Below are 25,079 nucleotides of genomic sequence, written 5' to 3'. Positions count from 1 at the left end.
TTCTTCTACACGTCATCTCAGTCCCAGACCTCAATCCTACAGAAAGCCTGTAGTCTGAAGAGAAGGGAGCATGAGGAGGGGACGCAGGACGTTTCAAACGTTCCCCCCGCTGAATAAACATCTTTAGATTAAAGGTTGAAAAGGAAAATGATAAAGCTTGACGTCTCTCTACGCTTCCAGTAGTTCGCGCTGAACCACAGTAGCAGAGGCTGTAATTGAATCACTCAGCATACACGTTTAATCAGGCGTTTTATTAGGTTAAACAATGAAATGATCCAGTTTTTATTAGGAAATCGTTCCACAGCTTCACTGTCGCCTGCATGGCTGACGGCAACCAGGACTCCTGGCTCTTTCTGCTCACTTTTCCATAAAAACTAGATGGAGACTTTTCAGTGTGTGCTATATGTGGGCGATAACCTCTGAATTTATTATACCAAACTCGATTAATAAATTTTTTTTCCTCGTTTTCCTTTCACAAAAAAAACGAAAAGGAAACTTGCTTTTATTTCAAGCATTTCGTCTGGGAGCTGACCTTAATTCAAAGTGAAACTAAATACAAGCTGTGAAACAAGATGCTGTAGGAAACAATGAAAATAACACAAAATATTTGCTGCAATTGCAAAGAACAGGTTTCACTTTATCTGTGTAACTTCAAACTAACAAACTAAAAATAAGTAAATTAATAAATTAAAGTCCCTCGTATTATGATTAAAAAAGTTTCATCTTTACACTGTTATGACAATATAGCCCCCTAAACATATTTTCAACATTGCTGCTATTCTCCTTATGGAAGCCCAATAAATCCATTGGCTAAATAAAATCCAGATTTTCCAAAAATTAAATCTTAAAACTTTTATAATTCAAATGAATCTATTAAATCAATTTATCACCCAGCCCTTGTTCTATGTATTTGTCTGAGCAAGAAACAAGATAAGATAGACTTTCTTGATCTCAGAGTAGAGAAATTCACTTGTCACATCAGCTCAATAATCAAAAGAAGGCGCCTAACGGAGGAAAAGGTGCATGAGGTGTATACAGCGTCCACATATATGCAGTGGATCGAGAGAAAAAAGAAAAAGAAATGAAGAGATTTAAGGTGACTTATATACATATGGATTTGACGTACATTAAAATGGTACCAGGTAAGGAACAACAGTGAGGTAGTGAGATAACTATAACAGCTGAAGTCACTTATTTAACAGGATTATTGCACAGGGTATTAAATAGTAATTGCACAATAATTATTGCACAATTCATTGCAGTTATAGTGCAGCATTGTAAAGTCTGATGGCAGCAGGAATGAATGAATGACCTGCGCTCCTTTTCACAGACAGGATGTCTAAGTCTGTCACTAAAGGAACTGCTCAGCTCCTCTACAGTCTGGTGCAGGAGGTGGAAGGTGTTGTCCATGATGGATGTGAGCTTGGACAACACCCTCCTCTCAGCCACTTCCTCCACTGAGTCCAGAGAGCAGCCCAGGACAGAAGTGGGCTTCCTCACCAGCTTATTCAGCCTCTTTCTGTCCCGCTCTGCGCTGCCAGGAGCCCAGCAGACAACAGCCTAGAGGAGGGCTGAGGCCACCACAGAGTCATAAAAAGTCTTAACCAGGGGCCTGCTCACTCCAAAGGACCTCAGCCTCCTCAGGAGGTGGAGGCGGCTCTGGCCCTTCTTATACAGAGCATCAGTGTTATGTGTCCAGTCCAGTTTATTGTTGACGTGAACACCCAGGTATTTAAAACTCTCCACAGTTTCTATGTCCTCCCCCTGGATGTTCACAGGTGAGTGAGGTGGGGGTCTTCTCCTAAAGTCGATCACCATCTCTTTGGTCTTACTGGTGTTTAGACACAGGTGGTTTCTCTCACACCAGTCCACGGTTAGAACTAAATAATGACCATTAGAAGTTTTACAAATGATGCTCAAATGCTCCATTACAGGGACTACTATGCTTAAACAGATTAAAAATTATGGAATAATTTACAAAAGAACCACAAATGAATCCCTATTCTTCCCTAAAAGTAGTTTGTGACCTGATGACTGAGGGTTAAGGCATCTGATTTATATCAGTGTTACGTTTATCAAAGCTTTCATTGACCAGTCAGGTTTGACCGGTTCCTACGCCGTCCACAAATATTTCATCTGCAAGTCGAGGCTGTCGCTCTAAACGCGTTTGTGTAGATTGACACAATGTTTCCTTTAAAATGGGGCATTTAATTCCAGTTTATGTTCTGAAAGAGTCAAGCATGTGACTTCCTACAACTCAAACCCCCTGATCTACCTTCATATTTCTGCTCATCTCATCATACTCACCGTCTCATCTTCCCATCATTGTAAGAAAAAGACAAATCTGTAAAAGAACCACATTGAATCTCAACAGCTTCTCAATGACTGTTTATAAAATCCCATATGCTGTAATTTTGATAAAACTTTAATCATTTACACGCTGAGACTTCCTCAGTTTCACATTAGGACATATATACAGGCACATTTCAGTGGATTCAACAGAGCGTTTTTATAGAACATCAAATGTCCCGCTGCTGATCGGAAAGGTAAGTCGGCAGTGTTTTCCAGTTTTTTCCCCATAAAATCCACAGGTGAAACATTTTTCCATCACTGTTCCTCTTTTCTTTTTTTTACCTCTTTGGTTCCTGTAGGTAGCTGTTGGTGTTTCACATATAGAAACATGAGCGATTACATTATGACCACTGATGGTACAGTGAGTAACACTGCTTTTATTCTGCAGGGGAAAATTAGACATTTTCATGAGTGAAGTTTGTCTAGAGCTGCAAAAACTGTTTGACCCGTAGAAAAAAAAAAAAACAGCACAAATAAATTTAGCAAAATATATACACAAAAAAAGGCTAACGTAAGAGTAACTGCTGTAAACTGCTGCATAGGCTTGGGAATATTGCATCTCTGTTTTTACACAAATGTAGTTTAAAATTTTATGCTAAAATATATAACACATTTATTATTACAGTTATTTCATCCATACTAGTTAATATTTTTCTTATTTTTCTTAATATTTTTTTAACACAGATTTCCAAAAACAGAATAAACAGTTGCCAAATGTAATAGCTTTTTTTAAGTGCTTATTAATCTTCCGTTCGATCGGCCCTGACCAGTGACTGGCTGGTTGGAAAATCGGATGTTTCTAATCATCCCACCGATATCCTGATGTTTTACAAAACAAAGCATGAGAAATACTCAATTTTCTTTTTTTGTATTTTCACAGGGAAAGTAGTGTTACTTTAAATTAAAACAGTGTTCTTTAATCTGTGTAGAATAATCCAGTTTAAGTGTGAGCAGTGTAAACGCAGGGGTGTCCAAAACAAATTTCCAAACTGGACGACCGTCTTTTAAATAAGACAAATGTCCAAAACCATTTTATTTATTTATTTTGGATCTACAATGGTTTACACACACTTTTGCCTTAAGAAAATCCGACTAAACTGTATTTTGTGGAGCAGATAAAAAAAAAAAATTGGTGATTTTAGTTGTTTTTTTTAATTGTATTTTCTTTTTCTTTTTTTTTTGACCCTCATGTACTTTTGACTCAAGAGTTTGTGTGATGTGATGAAACGTTTGGACACCCCTGATCTAACATGTTCCAGATTCCTTGATAAATAATTAAATACCCTTTAAGCTTTAGCCGTTTAATCGACAACTTGCAGTGCACGGCCATTTTTGCAGCAGGGCCTTCATTGTGCAACACGAGGGGGGGTTGCCTATAATAACCATTTACTAAATGTGTAAATAAGCAATAGAAACCTTGTTGGAGGTGCGACTGACAGGTTTTCTTTTCCCTCCGCCTCTCTCGAATGTCGGTGCTGCCCCATGACAGAATGGTGCTCTGGGCACCAAAAAACTGTAACATGTTCACCTATACAGGTTTTACAATACTGTGTGTGTCTGATTTAATGAGATGCAAACGATCAGAGGTGCACATACACAGATTTTATGTGTCTTTTTATACACAGTTTTGGTTCTGAGGTTGGAGCAGGTGAGAAAAACTTGTGTTTTCGACGGTGCAGAGAGGTCCAGTTGGTTATCAATTTCTTGAGTGGCAATCCCTTCCTGGTTCTTCCTTCAGAAATTTATATGAAAAATATTTCCAAGTGCAGAATGAGAAGCGTTGATGTTCTCAAGCAAGAATCCTCATTTCCCTTCCATGTTTTCTTTGAAAGCCAACTCTTTTAAGAAAAAAGCGTAAAAAAATATCCCAGAATATTAAAAAAAAAGGTTCCCGTGATTATAAAGCAAGATTCGAGGTTCAGGGGTTTGAAAGCACAAATAAAACTGTCCTTTATACATTTTAAATACTTAATCCTTTCAAAACAAAAGTCTCCGCCAGTAGAGAACTGCAGACAGGCTGTCCTCGTTTCCAAAATATGAGAGAGTCTGAGGTTTAGACAACTTGTGGTTTGTAAACATTGTTGGGGAGAAAAATGACGTTGCGATTCTCAATGGGTCGGAGGTACCCATTTCTGGTGTAAAACATTTTGCCGAGAGTCTTCGAAAGCTGTTCGGAACCGTTCACATCTTCTTCCTCGTATCCCTCCGTCGTGGAGGATTCCAAGATGGAGTCGTCGCCCGGTGGGGAGTCGCCACTTGATGGGATGTCGCCTTCCAGCAGGTGGCCCAGGTCAGGCTCTTTGTGCCTGTTGCCATCGTCCGGCTGGACCTTCAGGGGAACCAGGGATGAAGGAAGACCGGAGTCCTGAGAGAAAAGGCACCAAAAATTTATATAAAGTAATCAGGAATAAACAAGGTAAATCCTTGAGGGTTTGTGATCTAAAGTAGTTTTGTCCAACTTTTCCAAAGCTACAACTAAAATAACTTATTTAATTCATTGTTTCACTGGAACAAGCTTGATCAGTATCATTTTAAAGCTTAAAATTTCTATTCATACATTACCAAAAGAAAAAACATTACATTAAGCTAAGTAAATCCTTGACTAGACTTCTTCAGTTTCACAGGAACAAGCTTTATCGCTAAAATTCAAAGCTTAATCATGTCTGTTCATACATTAAATTCTTAAAGCCACAACTTAAGGTCTCTGATCTGACGTTTCTGACACTAGAGCTAAAAAAGAAAGCATCAGAGTAGAGGGAAAGCAAGGGCTCTCCTTCTCCTAGTTTTCGTGTTGAGAATATTTTGATTAATTGTGTTCAGAGTCCAGCTGACCAGATCCATATTAGGAGGCTCCAAAAAGATTGATAGAAGCAGAAGCAGGGAAGATAGAGGGGGGGGGGGGGGGGAAATAAAACATTTCAGAAAAAGAACATGTTACCGACTATTCTGAGCTTCATCTTAGAGCAACTCGTTTAGGTGTGATCTCTCTTAATGGAAATGAGGCTCTGAAGATTACTCCAGTTATGCAGCAGGACGGCAAATTACAGTACCCTAGCAAGCAAATAGAAAATTGAAAATAAATCTAAATCAAAAGTCAGATAACATTTTGGAGTGGCAGAGCTTATGTTGGAAGTTTAATCTGATTTAAATGACTTTAAAACAGATTTGAAACCCTTTAATGTGGCTCAGTTAAAGTGATTCTGGAAAGAAGAACGACCGACCGGCAGTTTTTGCAGCTGTTGGTGCTAAAGTTGGCCAAACCAGTTAATAGGATTAGGAAGCAATGCCTTTTCACATAGGCCCAGGTTGTTTTGGACATCTTTTTCCCTTTAATAAATTAGATTTTTATTTTAAAACCGCATTTTGTATTTTCTCAGTTTTTTTTTGTTTTTTTTTGTCTCATGTATAAAGTTGTTGGAAGCGTGGGAAAAATCTGCTCAGACAAATCCTCTTTGTCGGGCTCCGTTTCGGTCTTTCCGCTCCATCTCTATGAAACTAAACTGCATGGATATACAAGCCGTCGCATTACAAACAAAACTACATTTCAGCCTAATCTCTCAGGTGCCGACACATACCAGCGACATGTTGCTGTTCTTCTTGAATGACTCCGCCTTTTTCCTGAGCTCCTGCTTCTCTCTGCCCATCTCAGCGCTTCTCACGCTCTCTCCGTCTTCGCTCCAGACGACGGGACGCCCAAATTCATCCTTGCGCACCGTTTCTGGCCCCCACTTCCCACCCAGGGAGGTTTGGCTGCTCTTGACTCTATCCTGCGAAACAGGCAGGTGGAAGTTATCACTGCAAACAGAAAACTGATTTATGCTGCGTTCACACCGAACGCGTTCTGAGCGTCAGGGGCATCAAGAGGTCCTGTGGCGCGTTTCAGCCGCCAGGACTAAAACGTCTGAGCATTCGAAGCGGCAGACGCTCGAGTGGGAAAAATCAGACAGACGCTGCTATGTGACGTATTTTCCAACAGGACGGCAGGACTGTGATAAAGCTAGGAAGTTGACAAAGGAGAACAAACTCATCGTCGCCGTTTGTGCTCTTCCTATTATCTGTTATCAGTCGAGCTTTCACTACAGAGACAGAAAAGGACTTAAAGGTATACTATGCAACCGGGGTTGATTTTCCAGCGAGGCTCCCCCCAGAGGGCGAAAGTAAAAGTGCGCTGTCATAAAGATGCTCAACTGTTCTGGTTTCTCCGTCAAGCCAGGCGCGGTTGTTTTGAGCTTAGCAGACAGGCGAACGCAACGAAAAGTGGAAAAAAACGGCAGTACAAACAATGACTAACACAGTGAAAGTATGAACATTCAGGGTTTCCTGCAGCGCTATCTCGGCCCACGCTAGCGCCTCGCCAACATTCCAAAAAAAAAAAAAAAATTATAATAATTAAAAAAAAAAAAACTCGATATGCTTGCATGTTTATTTGACGTTAACACGCGGTTCTTTGTTGCTTTTGCGTGCATATAGTGAATGGCAGGGCAAAAACACATGGAGTTCTCGCCGTAATACAAGACCGACTCTCGCGGTCTTGCACGAGACTTCTGAGCCAGTGTGTGCGGGCCGAGGGCTCTTGCAATGCGGTACCGCGCACGTGACGTCACCGTCTCAAGAGCAACGCCCCTTTTGCCGCTTAGGTAGGGCATACAGGAGAGAACGCATACAGGAGAGAAAGCACGGATAACCCAGCTATTACAAGCGCAACAGAACCAGTGAAATGACCGACTTTACAGCCGTTAAACTTTCCCAAGACGATGTTCCAGGCACACGGTTTACTGGTCGCACTGTCGAAGAACACACCAACCTTCAGCTCAAACGATGGCTTGAGGTTCGAGGGCTTAAAAAGACTGGAAAACGGGCCGAGTTGATGAACGGTAAGCTTTGTTGTTTTTTTTCCTGCGCGGCGATCATGGCAGCGTTGGCCGTTTTTTTTTTTTGTTGTTGTTTGCAATCACCGTCCAGGAATGTGTATATGTTTAATGTTTGTCTCATTTGAAATGTTTTTGAGTAAGCTATCCTGGTAGCAGGCTATCATGTTAGCGCCTGCTACCAGGATAGCCTATATTCTGTCATGGTAGCAGGCGCTACTTTATTGACATGTCGGCCACCAAAATACTCTTACCTTGACTTGATGTCGCTGGAATTGGGTCAGGATGTTCTTCGGTTGGGCCCTTTCCTCCGACAAAATGTTTGCTACATATGTATGTGAATTTGGTAACTTTTTCCGGGTTGAACTGTTGTGTAGGCCGACCGCCCCGGTGTTCCAAGCGCACACATTTCTCCTTGGCAGTCTTGAAGAAAACATCCTTCATATGCGGCCGATCAGCGTAACTCGAGTCGCTGTTGCACGTTCCATAGCAACAATGTTTAAAAACCATGGTCTTAGATTTGGAAAAAGCAGTCGTTTACCGAGTAAAACCTAGGCTAACGCACGTCTCTTTTACAGCAAAACAACGGCGGCTTTCCGGAGTTTGCCCCACTGCGTACCACGTGATGTGACGTCATCGTGACGTTGTGTTTCTAAAAATAGCTCGCGCGCGGTACCCCATTGCAAGTACGGTATTTCCCCCACAGACCACCAGGGCGGCCGAGAAAACCTTAGTTCGACCTGAAATGACTCATTTAATCATCCAAAACGGTATGGAACACATTAATTAACTGAAAAATGTTGCATAGTATGCCTTTAACCTGGAGGAGGATTAGCGAGGATCTCATGTAAGTTATCAAAACTTTTAACACAGTAAATATTTCCGAGCATTTGACGAAAAGACGAGGGTCAGACCAGTCTGTCCACACTTTGCTGACGCTCTAAACAAGCGTCCCAGTTGGGAGTAATAAGTGTTGGATGTCTTTTTGACGCTCAAAACTGTTACTCTGTGGCCACTTATTGGCTACAAAGAACAGGAGGGACTGGTCTTTCATACTTTCTCCAACAATCTTTGACTTTGAAAGAAGTCGGCTGAAGCGGACGGATTTCTCCTCACCAGCCAATAACATTTTCTACATCTGAAACAGTTTTTTGTTCCAAGACTATTAAACGATAAAGAAAACTAGCTTCACAGGAAGGAACCACAGGCTCAGAAATACGAGTTCATGCCATGGTGGCGGTAGGTAGCTCAACAGCCAGACCGTCGGGGCAATGGTAAGTTGTTTGTAAGCAAGTTTCTCGGGTAAAGTACTCGCATGGGTATTTTTATGCATCTTCTGTCCAGGGATCTCAATAATTCAACCCAAAAAAAACTGCTGAAGCAAATCATTAGCTATAGCATTGGCTTTAGGTGACTTTTTATTGCCAAACAACTAGTTTTGAGTAAATTAACTGCGGATGGTTTTGGTGGCGTGACAGATGGTGCCCTCATAACGTTTCGACAGCTACATTGCTGTAGTTAAGTCAAAGTACCAAACTTGAGGAAAAAAAGAGAGACTTCCAGCTGCTTCCATTCACCATGTTTTAAACAACCACTGCATAAGACGCTAATATTGACTATTTCTGGTCACCCAGTTTTAAGGAAAAAGAGACAACATTACATCTACCTGAATGCTGCTATATCTTAAACCGTGCAGTTCTCTAAATTAGTCTCTTTTGGCATCGTCATCTGTAGCCGTTTGTCTATTGATTTGATAATCATTCCTTTCTGGTTATAGTTTTCTTCTGTATTCTTTAAAGTGTAACCAGTCTATTTCAAACTAATATATAAAGTTTTATCCTGCTAACCTGTAGAGCACACATGCAGTTTATTCTCTTTTCATCCGTTCAAGCTTTTTCCAAACTCACCAGAGACATTTGGCTGTATTTAGCGCGGCTGTCGATGGCGTAATCCTCAGACTGCAAAGCATGGAGAAGAGATGGTTAGTAAATCCCTACTGACGAGAGCAGAAAAATTAACCAGTTCACTCAGAGTCTCAGGTACGGTTGAGCTCCATGATGTCCGTGTCCCGTTTGTTTGAAGCTGGAGCAGTCTGTAATCATCGGCCTGCACAGCAGACATGGCTGCCGGCTTACTGCCAGCTCCACCCAAACAGGAGCCGTTGTGCCAACCTGATCTTTGCCTCCAGCTCCCAGGATCTCAGAGGCAAAGCCGTTGTGTGTTTTTACCTGCATTCGGGAAACTGAGCTGTAAGAGTTCAGTCTCCTGAAGGAAGCTTGTCTCGAGAGTGAATCCATTTGATCCCTAGGAAGAAAAAAAAACAAAAACACAAGAGCAGCATATTTAGAGGATTTATGAAACAGAAACTGTGTCTGAGAATGTGGTCTGATTGAACAGGTTACGCGCTCCAAACCAAACATTTAGGCAAGGCAAGGCAAATTTATTTGTATAGCACATTTCAGTACAAAGACAATGCAAAGTGCTTTACATGATTAAAATATAGGAAAATAAAACAGAATAAAAGCAAGTTGGAATAAAATGTAGAAATAAATAAAATAAAAAAACATGGTAGAATGGAAACTAAAAGCAAATATTAAAAACAGTTGGACTACAAAGTTGAACTAGTGATGTTTCAGTAAAACAGTTTAACTAGAACAGTTGAAGGCAATCCTAAACAAATGTGTTTTTAATGTTGATTTAAAGGAACTCGGGCTTTCCAGACTTTTACAGTTTTCTGGAAGTTTGTTCCAGATAAGTGGAGCATAGGAACTAAATGCTGCTTCTCCATGTCTGGTTCTGGTTCTGGTTCTGCAGAGCAGGCTGGAGCCAGAAGACCTGAGTGATCTGGAGGGTTGATGCACTGATAACAAGTCTGTGATGTATTTAGGTGCTAAGCCATTCAGGGATTTATAGACTAACAGAAGGATTTTAAAGTCTATTCTCTGAGATACAGGGAGCCAGTGTAAGGACTTTAGAACTGGGGTGATGTTCTCTACTTTCTTAGTCTTAGTGAGGATGCAGGAAGCAGCGTTCTGGATCAGCTGCAGCCGTCTGATCCACTTTTTGGGCAGACTTGTGATTTAACAATCTCTCATCACAGAGATTACCATTAGTTTCTCACTCTGGTAAGGCAAACCCGGTAAAGCTCACCTTGTCCGTCGGAGCTCCGTCTCCAGCCTTTTGGTTGCTCTTCGATTGCGCCGTCTGACGACCAGGAACACAATGACCAGCACCAGAACCAGAACCCCGGCTGATGTACCGATGATGATCAGCAGCAGGTTGTCCTTAAGTGGAACATGAGATTTCTCTGGCAGGGGAAGATAAAAAGACTTCTGATTAATCTCGCTCTCAAAAACTTTGCAGATTCATATTGACAAAACAGTGTCATATGTTTTTTAATCCTCCTGTTTAAAATAGTTGGGGTTAAATAACTTGCTGCCATCTGTATCGCCCATTCAGTAATTATCCAATGGGAGGTTCGTACCTATTTGCTTTGTTAAATCCATACGGCAACTTTTTTTGGCCAGGCAATGTAATGGGCAACTAAATCATGACACAGTGGCAAAAGTATTAATAGTAATCTTCTCCATATTGTCATGTTAGACCGACAAAATCAAATGTGTTTTATTGGCATTGTAGGAGCTGAAGTGCAAGTCCTCCAGAGATACTATCTGGCATCTATCAGGTGACTCTCCCCTCTGCAACACAGCTGATTTAAATGGAGGAATTCCCTCATCGGCAGCTCAATCAGCTCTGCAGAGGTCTGGTAACAAGCTGGTAATTTGATTCGGCTGTGCTGGAGCAGGGAAGCAACCAAACGTTGCAGGCTAGTGACTCAGGTGGCCTGGATATGGGCGCACTTGTGATAGACTAACAAGATAGCGCATAATCATGAAGAGGAAAATAAATGATTCATGGATTTAAAATGTATTGCTAGTAAAAAATCTGAAAAGTGTGGCACACATTTGAATTCAGCCTCCCAGAGACAATGCTTTCTAGAGGCACAATTAATCCTTAACTTAGTTAATCTGTGAACAAATTCTCTGTTTATTTATTATCCAACATAATTTGATCTAAACACCTTATTGTAGCTCTGACTGTAAGTTTGGGGTTTTGTCCTGCTGGAATGTTATCCTCCTCACCAGCCTAAGGTTTTGTTTTGTTTTGCCTTGAACATGTTTTCTACCAGGGTTGCCCTGTATTTAGCTCCAACCATCTTCCCTGTAACACAATGCTGCCCTCTTCCCTTTCTCCCTCGGATGATGGATTAAACAGTGCTCTATGAGATGTTAAAATCTTGGGACATTGCTTTATAATTTATATAAAACCTTGTAACCTTTTAAAAAATATTGGCTTTTAACATCCCTTCAACTTTATCTTGCCCATCTGCTGCGTTCATAATGCCATTTGTTTACTTTTGTTCTCCAACACACCTCTCAGGCCCATTCATGCTGAAATTAATGTTTCCATAGGTAAGCTCTGCTTAGTCTTTCGGAGATTTCTGTACCAGGTATTCGGATAAATAAGGGTTTAATACATACGCTTGCCACACTATTAGATTTTTATTTTTATGGATCAATGTGAGCTTCTGTGTTTTCTGTGTCTCTGCTCTGTCTTCTCTAAGCCCCAGTGGGTCGAGGTAGATGAGCGTTCATACTGAGCCTGGTTCTGGTTCTGCTGGAGGTTTTTCCTTCCTGTTAAAGGGGAGTTTTCCTCTCCACTGTCGCTTCATGCATGCGCAGTATGAGGGATTGCTGCAAAGCCATCAACAATGCAGACGACTGTCCACTGTGGCTCTGCGCTCTTTCAGGAGGAGTGAATGCTGCTTGGAGAGACTTGATGCAACCTGCCGGGTTTCCTTAGAGAGGAAACTTTCTGACCAATCTGGAGGATCTGATTGAATTTGACTTTGAAAAGTGCCTTGAGATGACATGTATCATGTATTGACGCTATATAAATAAAATTGAATTCAACTGAATTGAATATTTGCAAAAATAATTTGGAAACCGTCTTGTTTTATATTTTCAGTTAATTTAATGCATTGTATTGGCTAATGTGTGTTTTATTACAATCTTGCATGTTTGCTAGAAAAACGCCTCTCCTGAAAATTAAACAAGGTGTTTCATGAGATTAATCTGTATAAATAGAGCTGGACGATAATTCAATAACAATATATATCGATTGATAGACATAAATCGATGATAAAAAAAGGGTCAATAAAAAGTTTAATAGAATAACAGTTTTCCTTCCTTTTGCATTCTAGCCATGTAGGTTAATATTACAGTCATTTCTATTTTATAAATATACTTTTTTTCCCTCTATATCGTCCTGCCCTACGTATAAATGTGAAAAGCTTTTTGTCCTGTTTGCAGCAGTATTTGCACAGACTTCAGATTAACCACAAGGGGGCAGCCTACTCACACAAGTCCACAGTAGGAGGGCATTATAAAATGTTGCTGCCTTTTTATTTCAAACTAAAACAAACTAGAGAGATGCCCAAATCTTACCTGATATTGCCAACGTATAGTATGTTTTTTCAGACCCCACAGTGTTCTTGACCGTGCACTCATAGGTCCCGCTGTCATTGAGCTGGACGGCCCGTCCGAATAAGAGTTTATCTCCAACAACAGCAACCCCGTCCGGCAGAACTCCTCCTTTCCTGAAGATAACATAAGAAAATAATTTTTTACGTTAATTCGCATGTCAGCACGAGGTTACCCATAGAGATTGCATGACTCAAGGCTTGAAATTAAAAAGAAATATAAAAAAAAAAAAAAAAGTTGTGACTCACATTGGAAAATGAAAACAGAGGCACAGAGCAAAGCATGCCATCCGGTTCTTAGAAATGTTAAGCAACAGTTTAAAAGTGCAACAAGGTTGGTTTATATCACGGAAGACATAATTCTAAATAAACAGCACAAAGGCTTACTGTAGGGCTAGAGCGAAACTATTAATTTACATGCACCAGACCTGCTGCCCAGTCATCCAGCCTAAATAAACACCAGCTTTGGTGGCTGTAAGTACAGCGGATACTGGGCAGCTATAGAGGCTTCGCTGGGCACATAATGGAGCGCCAGTTTCTGATCAGGTCCACTGAGACGGTTCAGGTTGCTGGGTTGGTTTCTCCGTTCTGCAGCGGCTATTTAACCCGCCGCTTTACCCCCCCTAGAACTGGAGCGGGCTCATGTTTCGTCCCTCAGAGCCCCACCTAGCTTCCCTGAACCCTTTTTATGATGAAGTCACGCAAGGATTTTATTTTATCTGAGACGGTGAAGGTGATTCAAAAAGATAAACAGATGAACAATCTACCCTCAGCAGCAGCTTATGACATCCTAATCTGGGATCTAGACTCACATAGTTCACTTACTTTATCAAGGAATTATTACTACAGCAGGACTTTCGGGGTCAGAGTTTACGATGGTGCGCCTCAGCAAGTGAAACCAAAACGGTCGACGGAGCGTAACTTACGGGACACGCAACGTTCCTAGCAGCACCTTCACAATAAGGATCAAAAACTGTGAAGCTGTTAAACTTTCTGGGTTAAATATCACTGCATGCGCCTCGAAAGCCATTCCATAACTCTGTTTTGCATTACAGGCCACCAGTGGAGCGGCTTTTGCCTTGCAACAAGAAGATGCTGCTGCATTAAAACTTCACTGTAGGCTCTCTTTGTGGAGTTTGCATGTTCTACACTTGCATGTGTGAGTTTCTGAGGATGATCTGTTCTCCTCCCACAGCAATAAAACCATGAGTGTTAGGTTAAAGCTCACACTCAATCTTCCGTATGCGTGAGTGCGTGCAGGAATGGTTGTCAGTCTTTATGACGGGGAGGCAACTTGTCCAGGATGTACGCCGCCTCCTGCTCATTGACCCCCCTGCTGCAAATCTGCCAGGATTAAGCGGGAATAGAAAATGGATAGATGGCTGTCTTGCAAAGGTGAAATTCCTTTAACGGAGCAGCAGATCAGTATTTTATATTTTGTAAAACTGCCCTAATAATCAAAATTTGCAAAAGTCTTTATTTTTCCAGGCACCAAGTGAAACACTGCAGCCCGAGTTTTGGATTCCGTGTAACCAAAGTGTTTTCGTAAAAGGAAGAAATGTTCGACAATGCAAAACAAAAGAAAAAAGGGAGGCGACTGAAGGCGTTACGCTGCAGACTTGCAAAGCCAGACAGCCAAGTTTGAGACACATTTGAATCAACATTTCCCAAGATTGTTTTTCTTTCGCAGTAGTTCCAGTTTAAGCTCAACAACAATTAGAAGTCATAGTGTGCATGTTTGGATCGGATGGTGAAAAAGACACAATTGCAATCAGAAAACACAATTTAGGAATGTTCAGATCTGATCCATATTATTGGTTGGGGTCACTCAGTCCATGACTAAAGAAAACTTCCAAAATGTTGTTGGTCTACTGTCTGGATTTTATGTCATCTGCGTCCCAAGTGACCTGCATGAATGCATTCTGGGCAGTCATTAAAAAAATAACTGCATATTTATGTGTACACAACCTAGAAAACTGCATTTATAATCCATGCCTATTATTTGTTCATCTTATAAATGAGGATTTTTTTCCCTAACAATCCCAGTGTTTTCCAGTGATAACAATGAGGACTAGGGCTGGGCGATATGGACAAAAAATGATATCTTGATACATTTTTGGCTGAATGCTGACATAAGATATTTATCTCAATACGTTTGTCTTTTCATAAAGTAATTATAAAAAGCATCTCTGGATCAAAGCTTTATCCCAAATCTCTCAGAGGCAGATTTTTTTAACAAACAGCTGTAGATAAATGAAAAATAACTTACTGAAATACATAAAAGTATATATATACACCATCTTGATACAATGCACCTACTCTGCTTTTGCACACTTTGATGTTTCAGATTAATTTCAAAATAAGTTTCAGATTTTTTTTCATCATCTGTTTGCAGACAAATATAATAATAAAAAAACAGATTAAGATCAAGTTTTTGGAGTTAATTGTTCGACCATTCATCTGACAAGTCAGAGAGATTGTCTGGTCTTTGGATACACAAATCTCTGAAGGCCTAGGAAAATCCCAAACTTGTAACTTTTCTGTTTTCTTCAGAAAATCTATCACAGTAACAACACTTAACTTTACCCAGCAGGTTTAGCTGACAGAACACAATAAGCAATGTTCACCAGGTCTTCTTCTTTTATGGAAACATGCATTTATTTATGAGAATAAAATAGTATCTTCCTTTTTTTGCTGATTTGCACTAAATGTCTTCATTGAGAGCAAAGCAAAACCAGAGTTAAATTATTTGTCCTATGAACCAACTTGGTGATTAAAGCCGATTCTGATTGTAAAGTTATAGCTAATTAATTATCTTAGCTTTCCTTCTTGCTGTCCCTCCTACAACCAAAGGAACCTCTCTACAGCTTTGCTGGGGCTCATTTATCCCCAACTGATATAACTGAATACAGGTAAGGTGGAACATGTCTGTCTGACTTTATAATGTCTCTGAGTTCATGTCGTTGTCTAACAATAACAAAAAACACAAACTCTAAAGTTTCCGTAAACCCGGTGGCGTGTGATAAAGTAAGAAAAAGGTCACAAAAAGGCCACCATTCCTCATTCCAAAACGAAAGATTAGCGACATGAACAAACATCCTGCTTCTGCTAAACAAAGAGCCTCAGTTAGACAGTTACAGTTTTACACAGATTAAGTCAGAAACGTAGGATTTTTATCACGAAAGCTTCGGGTAAAGCCTGAATCACTAATTTTTAGGGAATGACAAAAGAAACCTAAAGGACTGTGTAGATAAAAACCTTTCAAGTTTTTGTGTTTTGCAAAAATTCTCAGCAAAATGTGCAGAATAAACCAGACACTGAACACCATGACTACGCATCCCTATTGTCCTTTATCGTGTGGTTATGCCATTCTACAATAGAGAAAATGGGACATGAGACTTCATAGGGAAAGAAAACCTCAAGGATAATAAGGAAGTTTATGTCCCTGGAACTGGAACAGAAATGAAATATCGCATGCTTGGACAATTAAAAAGCAAAATGTTTTTTGTCTTATTGACCAATAATAGCGCTTTGGTCATAAGAAAGTGCATACTTAATGAGGTTTGACCAGAAAACAGGAATTTTGATTGTGGTACCCTACATGTAAATTTCATTCACTGAAACTTGCAGAAAAAAAATCTCTAGCCATAGACGAGGGGCACGCCCTTGACAGGTTGCCGGTCCATCACAGGGCAACACATGACAAACCTCCGCGCACACACCCTCACACCTAAGGGCAATTTACTTAGGTAGTAATTAGTCATGTTTTTGGACTGTGGGAGGAAGCTGGAGTACCCGGAGAGAACACACACATGCACAGAGAGAACATGCAAACCTGGATGTGAACCCAGGTTGCTACCAGTTGTGGGCCTCCAGACTTTACCGTTGTTGTCAGAGCAGCCTTCTGCTAACCTGACTCATGCCAGACGCATGTCGCACCGCCTAGCTCCACTCACATCCATCTGGGACATCTCCAACCAATTTTATTGTCTAGCCAATCAGGACGCAGGGCTGCAGTTTCATAGATGTGACGTAGTGGAGAAGCGACCATGACGTGAGACTGTTTTGACAGCAATGGCGGCTCGCATCGAGGAAGCAAGCGTTAACATTGATGCTGCTATTTCTTCTGTGTTGTTCAATCTACCTAATATTGTTTCATTAAAAGAACATCAGAGAACGCCTCTGAAGGCTTTTGTTGGTGGAAACCATGTTTTCGCCCTTCTCCCGACCGGATTTGGCAAGTTTTGTTTTCCGGGACGCGGACGCGCCCCGGAGCGGTTAGCACGAACCATGTTAGGAGGCCTTTAGTCCTCGACGCGGTCGGCCCGGGATCGACTCCGACCCGCGGCGCTTTGCCGCCTGTCTTCCCCCCTCTTCCTGTCAGCTCACTGTCAATAAAACGCGTGCCACTAGAGCCGCAAACACATATAAAAAAAATTAATGTTTTTTTGTTTTTTTCCCCTGCGTTGCTCTCACAGCGTCACGGGTTAGCTTCGGTGTGAGTGGTTGAAATAGCACGTCGATAAAGATGACAGACAAGTGGCTTATCCAATCATATGCAAGAATTTTTGATAAGGCCCAGCCTTCAATAAAGGCAATTCCTATGGCGGTGTCCCAGATGGATGTGAGTGAAGCTAGACGGAGCAACATACGTCTGGCATGAGTCAGGTTAGCCTTCTGCGAGCCGTGATGTAAGCATCAAAAATAGTAAATTTAACACAAAATGGTTAGCTGACCCTACATTTAGTAGATGGCTCTACGAGACAGAGTACACACTGCAAAAAGGGAACTAAAAGTAAGTAAAATTTTCTAGAAATTAGTGTATTTTTCATTGATTTGAAGCAGGTAAATAAGACTATTTGCCAATGGGATTAGTAGTTCTACGCCTAAAATAAGATAATTAGATATTCTGCACTTGAAAAATTATTACGGAGATGAATTGTTCCTACTTTAAGTGCAAAAATCTTATTTGCCTGCTCAAATCAAGTAAAAAAATGCACTACTTTTGAAGAAAATTTTACTTCATTTTAGTTCCCTTTTTTGCAATGCAATAAGGATGTTTGGTACAATATAAAACTCTTGACGTTATTAGCCACGGTAATTTATGTTTCATAACATTTTACTGTTAAATTCCACAGCAGATACCCCTTTTTTTTAAAATAGTTGCGGCTTTTTTGTGCCGTTCTTAGGTACGTATCGTCTGGTGTGTCGCAACCACTGACATCCGGACAACGCTACCCCAACCTGAATCTGCACTGAAGCCGATTTGCTAAACGCTCATATTGACTCTCTCCACCATCGCACTAGTATTGAGATGACAGCAAGCAAAAGTAAACGATACAATTGTACCAAAATAAATGGACCTTGGCTTCTTTGGTTGAGATGGACCACCAAAAAAAGGTTCTGGAAGAGTTCTTTGAAAAACCCAGATGGAAATAGTAGAAGAGGTCAAAACACAGCACAGCACAGCACATCTCTCCTCCCAGGAGTTCCCTGATTTTATTCTTTGGCACTTTAAGCGATCCGTTTCTTGTTTCCATGTTTGCACTTTATTAATTTATTTTAGTTCTAAATGTTACCAGCATTAGCATTAATGTATTTTAATTGTATTTTTTGTGTTTGTTTAAAAAACATTTCAACCGTGCCCCTTTTTGTCAGACTGTAGTTGGTGTTTAAGTATTGCCAGTTTCCTGCGATAACACACAATTAGTCATATTCTCCAATTTCCTGTCAGCTTTTAACATTTTGGACCAACTTCCTCCTAAACAAGGCCATATTTTCTTTCCTGGGAAGAAATCGGATTAGATCTTAAAGGTGGGGTGTGGCAGACCTTTTCCTGCACTGGTTACCTAAGCAGATTGATAATATTGTTATATCTGATTACTGATAGACAAGTTGGGACGTTAGTATCTCATCTCTTATGTAATTCTTATTTAACATCTAAGGGTTGTCTCCTGTTTAAAGATTTTCCACCCAGCATTCAAAGACTATGTGCACACGCAGAGATGTAATGGCTGGTACGGTGTCTCTAATTAAAGCACAGACCCTGTGTTTTTACCAGACATTAGAGTGATATTTAAAGCATTGCTCTGTGATTAAGTGCTTAGTGTACGTCTCCTGCTCTTCCTCATGTCGCTGGTTCCATCCCTCTTGTGAAACAGGCTCCTTCCCCGAGAATGTCTCACTTCACTTTTCGCAACTCGACACCACAGCTTTTGATTTTTAGCAGCGAATCGACCAGAAAACGGCGTCCCACTTTAAAATCAAGTGCAAACGCTTTTGTTTTGCTGCCAGTGTGCAATCCGTGTCTCATGAGTGTTTTCGGTCGCATTCCAGCCGCATGTAAAGAGCAATTTAGATGCACCGTGAGCTAAATGAACGTGTAATTGACAGATTTAAAGTGTAGGTTTGCATGATATGATGACGGTACCGTTTCCAGATGACGCTCTGAGGTTCGGGGTTGCCCCTGCCTTCGCACAGCAGCTCTGCGTTCTCCAAGCCGACATACCAGTGGCTGGTTGGACTGGAGATGATGGGATCTGGGGGGTCTGAAACAAACAGAGGTGTAAGTAAACACGTAACACCCTCCCATCTGATACAGCAAACAGCAAGTTGACGTCGTCTTGTTTATTAAAAGTGTCCAACGGTACAATTGCATTAGCAAATGAGTGAAGTCAAACTTATTTTTAACCACATCTAAAAGATTCATAGGCAAAGGAGTGTGGAAAAAAATCTGGTGCGGCAACATCCAAGTCAAAATAATAATAACGAAAACAAAAGTAATGAATTTTAAAAACACAAACAACCCAGATCTTGTGTACCTTTGGTACAAAGTTTAAATCCCGGACAGGTCAAAATAGAGGTGGGGTCTCATTTAATGATTTAGAAGCATAAATAAGGTCTAACCTAAAACAACGGGGGCTCTGTGTCACTTTTTTTTAAAACTTTCAGCAAAATGCATTCATGGTTGATCACTTTATCTGCCGATATAATTTACAAATATTTGTGTTAAAGGGTTTGAACTGGGCAACTACCTGAAAATTTGCAGGTTGTGATTTTGATTCTAGCGAGCTGCCCCCAATCTCCCCGCTTCCCAACTTAACTGAGGAATCAAAACAAACAATTAAATAGAACTTGCCTGATGACATAATTTAGACCAAAAGATATCAAGAAGTAATAAAAATACCCCAATCTAGAAATAAAGTAAGGGCATAATTCAGTCTGGAAAGGATAGCAAAGCCATATAGCATACCACACTGGGAATGTTTGGAAGTCCACAGAGTTTAACCCTAAAGCAGCAACGTGTAACATTGAGTTACTTGTAAAGACAAGGCCACATTTATTCCTTTGAAATATACTCAGTCTCCAATTGAAACATAGAGGGAGGGGACGAGGTAGAGCCAGGGGGAGAGGGAGAGGGAGGGGGAGCTCCAGGAGCCGTGGAAGAGAAGGATGGGACGACAGGCTCAATCATCTGATTATGAAAGCCTGCAGGAACTCTGAACTATATTTACTGTATTTTCTAATAATGACCATGACAAACTTTAACTCGAGGATGGGAAAAACAGTAGTAGCATGTGAGGTTAGCTCTCCTGTTTAAGGGGAGCTCAAACGTTCGTAAAGCAACGCTCTAGCTCGTCATTCAGACCAAGTTCCACACCTCTCAGGTTACATAGGCAGGTTTTTGAGAAGGGCAGCTTGCATTGAAAACTTATTTAATAGATCTCAAATTAAGCTAATAATTGGGTTAAAACTTACACGGAGCTGCTTCAAGAGAAGCAGGTCTACCAACATTATTCCAATAGTGCATTGACGACTCATCTGGGACGTCACAAAACAACCAAGAACGGCATCGAAAGCACTGTGGGCCTCACCTCTCTCGGCTCAGTGTTTATGACTTAAGAATAAGAGAGACTAGGCACACATGGCATCCATGGGAGAGGCCTGAAACCAAAACCACTGCTGGTTAAACAAAGGCCTGTCTTATATTTCCACCAAAACCATCTTTATGATCCACTAAACCTTTGTGAAAATATTCAGATGAGACAAAGGTGGATGTTTTTGGAAACCGTTTGCATAACATTGGCACCATGTAAGAAGAAGGAAATTATGACACTCAACACACAGTGGTGGTAGTGTGATGGCCAGGGATGCTTTGCTTCCACATGACCTGAATATTACCAATGGAACCAAAAATTATGATAAACTCCTGAAGCAAAACGTTCAGCCATCAGTTTGCGATCTGAAGCTCAAGAGCCTGCGGGTTATTTAGCAGGACAATGAATCACACCAGCAATAACACCTCTAAATGGTTTAAATTGTTTTTTTGTTTTTTTTTAAAGGGGACCTAGTAAAACAGACCATTAATGCTCAAAAACGCTCCAATACATTCGGGTTAAAATAATTGTTCTAAGAAGAGTGAGTCCAAATTCCTCCACTTGATTATACAAGTGGGGCTGAGATCTAACTATCTTTCATCCAATCAGGAATGCAAAGTGTTAGCGGCGTAACCTAAATCATAATGCTGTGGTATTTGAGGTGTATATACTGTGACATAATCTAATATTGCCAGTAACCAGATTTTCTCTAAAGCATTCTACTTTTAAAGGGTAACACATCCTCAAATTGACTTTTTTTTGCTAGTAAACTTTATACATGGATGCCTTATAGTGCTGTCTACACGTCCCTGTCATCACTTGGACAAATTAAAGAGCATTTGTTGAAATCCTGCTTTTTGTCTAAAACCGTCTGTGTGGCACTCCCCTCATGTTTAATGTGTGCACTGCATTTGAATTTTGAATAAGTATTGGTATTTGCTCAAAAGATATTGTGATGTCACCCAGAAGGACTGACGTCAGTAGCTCTGCCGCTGTGGGCTATAAAGGCGGCTCCGTCTGGTACGTCTCCGTAGGGGCGTTAGAGTTGGAATAGTGAGCTTTGGGATCTTTCTGTCAATTTTCAGGTGAGATTCCCTGGTCTACCTGCCAAGGCCTCCTTCGGGCAAATTTTTTTTACTATTAGATACGGGCGTAAAAAGGCACTGGTCTGAAAAGTCTTTGTTTGGAAACAGGTTTAGGGAAAGCTGGACACTTGTTTGTTTATTTATACATTTTATTTTATCATACATTTTATATATTGTATTTTATTTTTCCCAGTCCACACTAATATTTGATTATTCAGGGTTGGAACCTCCAAAGACGTCAAGTTTATGAGTCACAGCCACACCTTTAAAGCCGTCAGTCACGTCACACACAAACGTCAAACAGTAACTGTGGAACACCGAGAGGCCAAAAGGTTAGCCTGAAAACACAGAAACAGTAGAAGTCGGAGAACCTCTGCACTTCTGCCAATACTGTCCAACGTTTAGTCTACCATCACAATCACTCACTACCACAGAAAGACAGCCAAGCTGAATAAATACAACTATGGGAGATAAAGGGTGAATTCATTCCAGAAAAAGGAAGACCTTAACAAAGCTGGCTCAGAGCCCGGAGAAGAGCTTGAGGGAGTCGACTGAGTCATTTCACACCGACTTTCCTCCCTAAGCTGAGGGCATTGCTGAAAGAGGAACCTCTTGATTCTGTGCCAGATTAGCTGTGGCAGGGCCTGCAAGGCCTTCTCTGCTGGCGTAAGAAGGATCTGAATCACACATTGCTGTTAATTATATTTGTTCAATAATAGTTCATTACTAATACCAACACTAGTACAAAATTATCTTAAATGGCTGGTCTGTTTTCTTTTAGATCTTTTCCGCTGATTGCTGCTTCCAAACGCATAGTTTCATATTAAAGCATTTAAACAGTTTCATTTTAAGGCATTTGTTGCCAAGGTAAAATAAATTTGCCTGGAGGCCTTCACTGACGGTTCTGCAGGCCCTGTAGCATTAAATAAGTGTCGACCAAACTGTTGCTTCAACCAATCAGGTTTTGAGTTGGTGGCACCAAGGCCTTTGAGCAGGCGTACGGTAACGTCAGAGAGCGGACTAGCCAGAGATTCAGCAAACTGCATCTGTAGCGAGCTGGACGAGCAAAATATAGTTGTGTTGATTTTGCAGATTTTCTGTCAACCCTCACTGGCTGAAGGAGGATTTGTTTACAGGTCTTTTGTCAAAGCCGTTTTTCACCATGGACTTTTTCCACCACCACAGATTAGTACCTTAAAGCAGGCATCTAACCTAAAGTTTGTCAGCGTTAAACCTGAAGCTTGTTTAACGCTGTTAATGTTTTTCTCCCACTCTGCTGAGTTCTCCTACTGTTCTCCAACTGGCATTGTTAGTTTTCATTTCAACTTTGTGCTCTTTTTTCTCTTCGTAGAAGGTACACCTGGTCTGGTGTTCTGTTAGCCGTGACGCCATCCATGGAAGACAGATCATCAGCTATTACACTCTATCATAGAAAGTACTCCTGGGTCAATGTGAGCTTCTGTGCTTTCTGTGTCTCTGCTCTGTTTTCTCTAACCCCCAGTGGGTCGAGGCAGATGAGCGTTCACACTGAGCCTGGTTCTGCTGGAGGTTTTCCTTCCTGTTAAAGGGGAGTTTTCCTCTCCACTGTCGCTTCATGCATGTTCAGTATGAGGGATTGCTGCAAAGCCATCAACAATGCAGACGACTGTCCACTGTGGCTCTACGCTCTTTCAGGAGGAGTGAATGCTGCTTGGAGAGACTTGATGCAACCTGCTGGGTTTCCTTAGGGAGGACACTTTCTGACCAATCTGGAGGATTTGATTGAATTTTACTTCATAACATACCTTCAGATGTGAATTAGTGCAATATAAATAAAAAATTGTATTGAATTGAAGCTTAAGACATGATGATCACTCAGTGTTTAACAGCAGGATTCAGTTTATGAAATACATCATATTCTACCTCAGTTTGCAAGCTGTAACACAGTCAGAGATTTAAGAAATGTTTAAAAGGGTGGAACAGCTCTACACGTATCGTATCACTTTGCTGCTGACATTTTGACGCGTCAGCAGGAAAGGTTTGGTCATAGCGGCTTATCGTAATAGAAACTTCCTTCAATGGATCTGGCTGTGAGCCCTGTTGATCGAAACGGCAACAAAGAGGCATAACAAACAGGATCTTATTGTATGCGTGGCTCCATATTGAAGCTCACAGTGGTAACTGAATATTATAGCAGTACAAGATAAAGATGGGATCATGTTCTCAAGTCTAACAAGAATTAGTAGAGGGAATTCAAATAAAGGGATAAAACAAAATATTTTAACAATGAAATCTAAAAACTACATTCAAATTATGTTTTAAGGTAAAACAGGACAAATTAAACAATAACTTGATAATGATTCTGAATGAAATATGATAACACAGAAAAAGGGCTACATTGTTAAGAACTGAATATGATTTTAAAAAACATTCCTTGCTTATTGTAAATATTTGCTCTCATTCACAAATTAACTTAAAAATGCTCCAAATGTTTCTCATGTGCTGAGTTCTGTGTCCGATTTGCAAGACAAGTGGAAGAAAACTGAGCAACTCAGCAACTACTAAGTGAGGATTTCTGGCTTCTGGGGTGATGGTGGCACGAGGATTTAGAGGAGTTTGTCCTATAACTGGAGGGTTGCCGGTTCAAACCTCCACTCTGACCGTCATTTACCATTTACATAAAAAGGTCTTTAGTTTGTTTTAACAAATACTCTCATTTTACTGGTAATTTCGCAGATACTTTGTGTTTACCTCTAAGAACGTAAAACTGTAACATCCTGTGCATTTATCTTATAATTTCAAAACAAAACACAAACAACAAAGTTCCATGTTGATTTACCAACATGTTTTAGTTAGTTTTCCTGCAGTAAGCCAGTTTCCCAAATAAAGCCAGAGGATCTTTATTGAAAGTCTCCTGGCTGATGAGGCAAAGCAACACGGTTCCTGGGGCGTTTCGAAGAGAAACCGGCCCAAAGCATCACTGGCCCTCCACCATAATCAACATCGGGCACGGGGGGCTTTTTCTCATATTCATCTTTTTCTTTTCATCTTACAGCGCACCGCCTGCAATGTTTGTTGCAAAATAAACACAATCTTTGTCTCATTTGACAAAAATAACACCTCCCATTAAAGGTGCAATATGCGAAATTTCATTATCTTAGATAGACAGAATCAAAATCAGTTTTGTGATGAAGTAAAGGTATCTTTTTAGTGAGAGGAAACGGAAACACAAGGGGAAATAAGCAAGCGTGCATACGCAAATTTTCGAGCTTATTTTCATTACTCATGTGAATAAAATTTATCGCGCGAGTAATTAATTATTGAGACAGATGTACGCGTACGTGAACAGCTGCCACTCAGTACTTACCCACCCGCT

General features: G+C 40.7%; 1 protein-coding gene across 2 annotated transcripts in view; it reads right to left on the bottom strand.

Annotated features, from left to right (window-relative positions):
- Window positions 1-2,624: 2,624 nt before the first annotated feature.
- The window catches only part of LOC105916730 (nectin-4), a 43,941-nt gene continuing 21,486 nt past the window's right edge, over window positions 2,625-25,079 (bottom strand). The window contains exons 5-11 of one of the 2 annotated variants that reach the window (XM_012851327.3): window positions 19,193-19,310; window positions 12,728-12,879; window positions 10,371-10,527; window positions 9,449-9,524; window positions 9,128-9,178; window positions 5,928-6,119; window positions 2,625-4,717 (exon numbers count right to left, since the gene is read on the bottom strand). In XM_012851327.3, the coding sequence (XP_012706781.2) occupies window positions 4,406-4,717; window positions 5,928-6,119; window positions 9,128-9,178; window positions 9,449-9,524; window positions 10,371-10,527; window positions 12,728-12,879; window positions 19,193-19,310 (1,058 nt within the window). In that variant the 3' untranslated portion in view covers window positions 2,625-4,405. The remainder of the gene's footprint in view (window positions 4,718-5,927; window positions 6,120-9,127; window positions 9,179-9,448; window positions 9,525-10,370; window positions 10,528-12,727; window positions 12,880-19,192; window positions 19,311-25,079) is intronic. The other variant, XM_036138587.1, reaches the window with a different exon arrangement.

Source organism: Fundulus heteroclitus, chromosome 6 (genome assembly GCF_011125445.2).
Source record: "Fundulus heteroclitus isolate FHET01 chromosome 6, MU-UCD_Fhet_4.1, whole genome shotgun sequence".
In the NCBI taxonomy this organism is placed as follows: Eukaryota; Metazoa; Chordata; class Actinopteri; order Cyprinodontiformes; family Fundulidae; genus Fundulus; species Fundulus heteroclitus.
The sequence above is the reverse complement of the archived record's forward strand: the minus strand, read 5'-3'. Positions and strand labels throughout refer to the sequence as shown.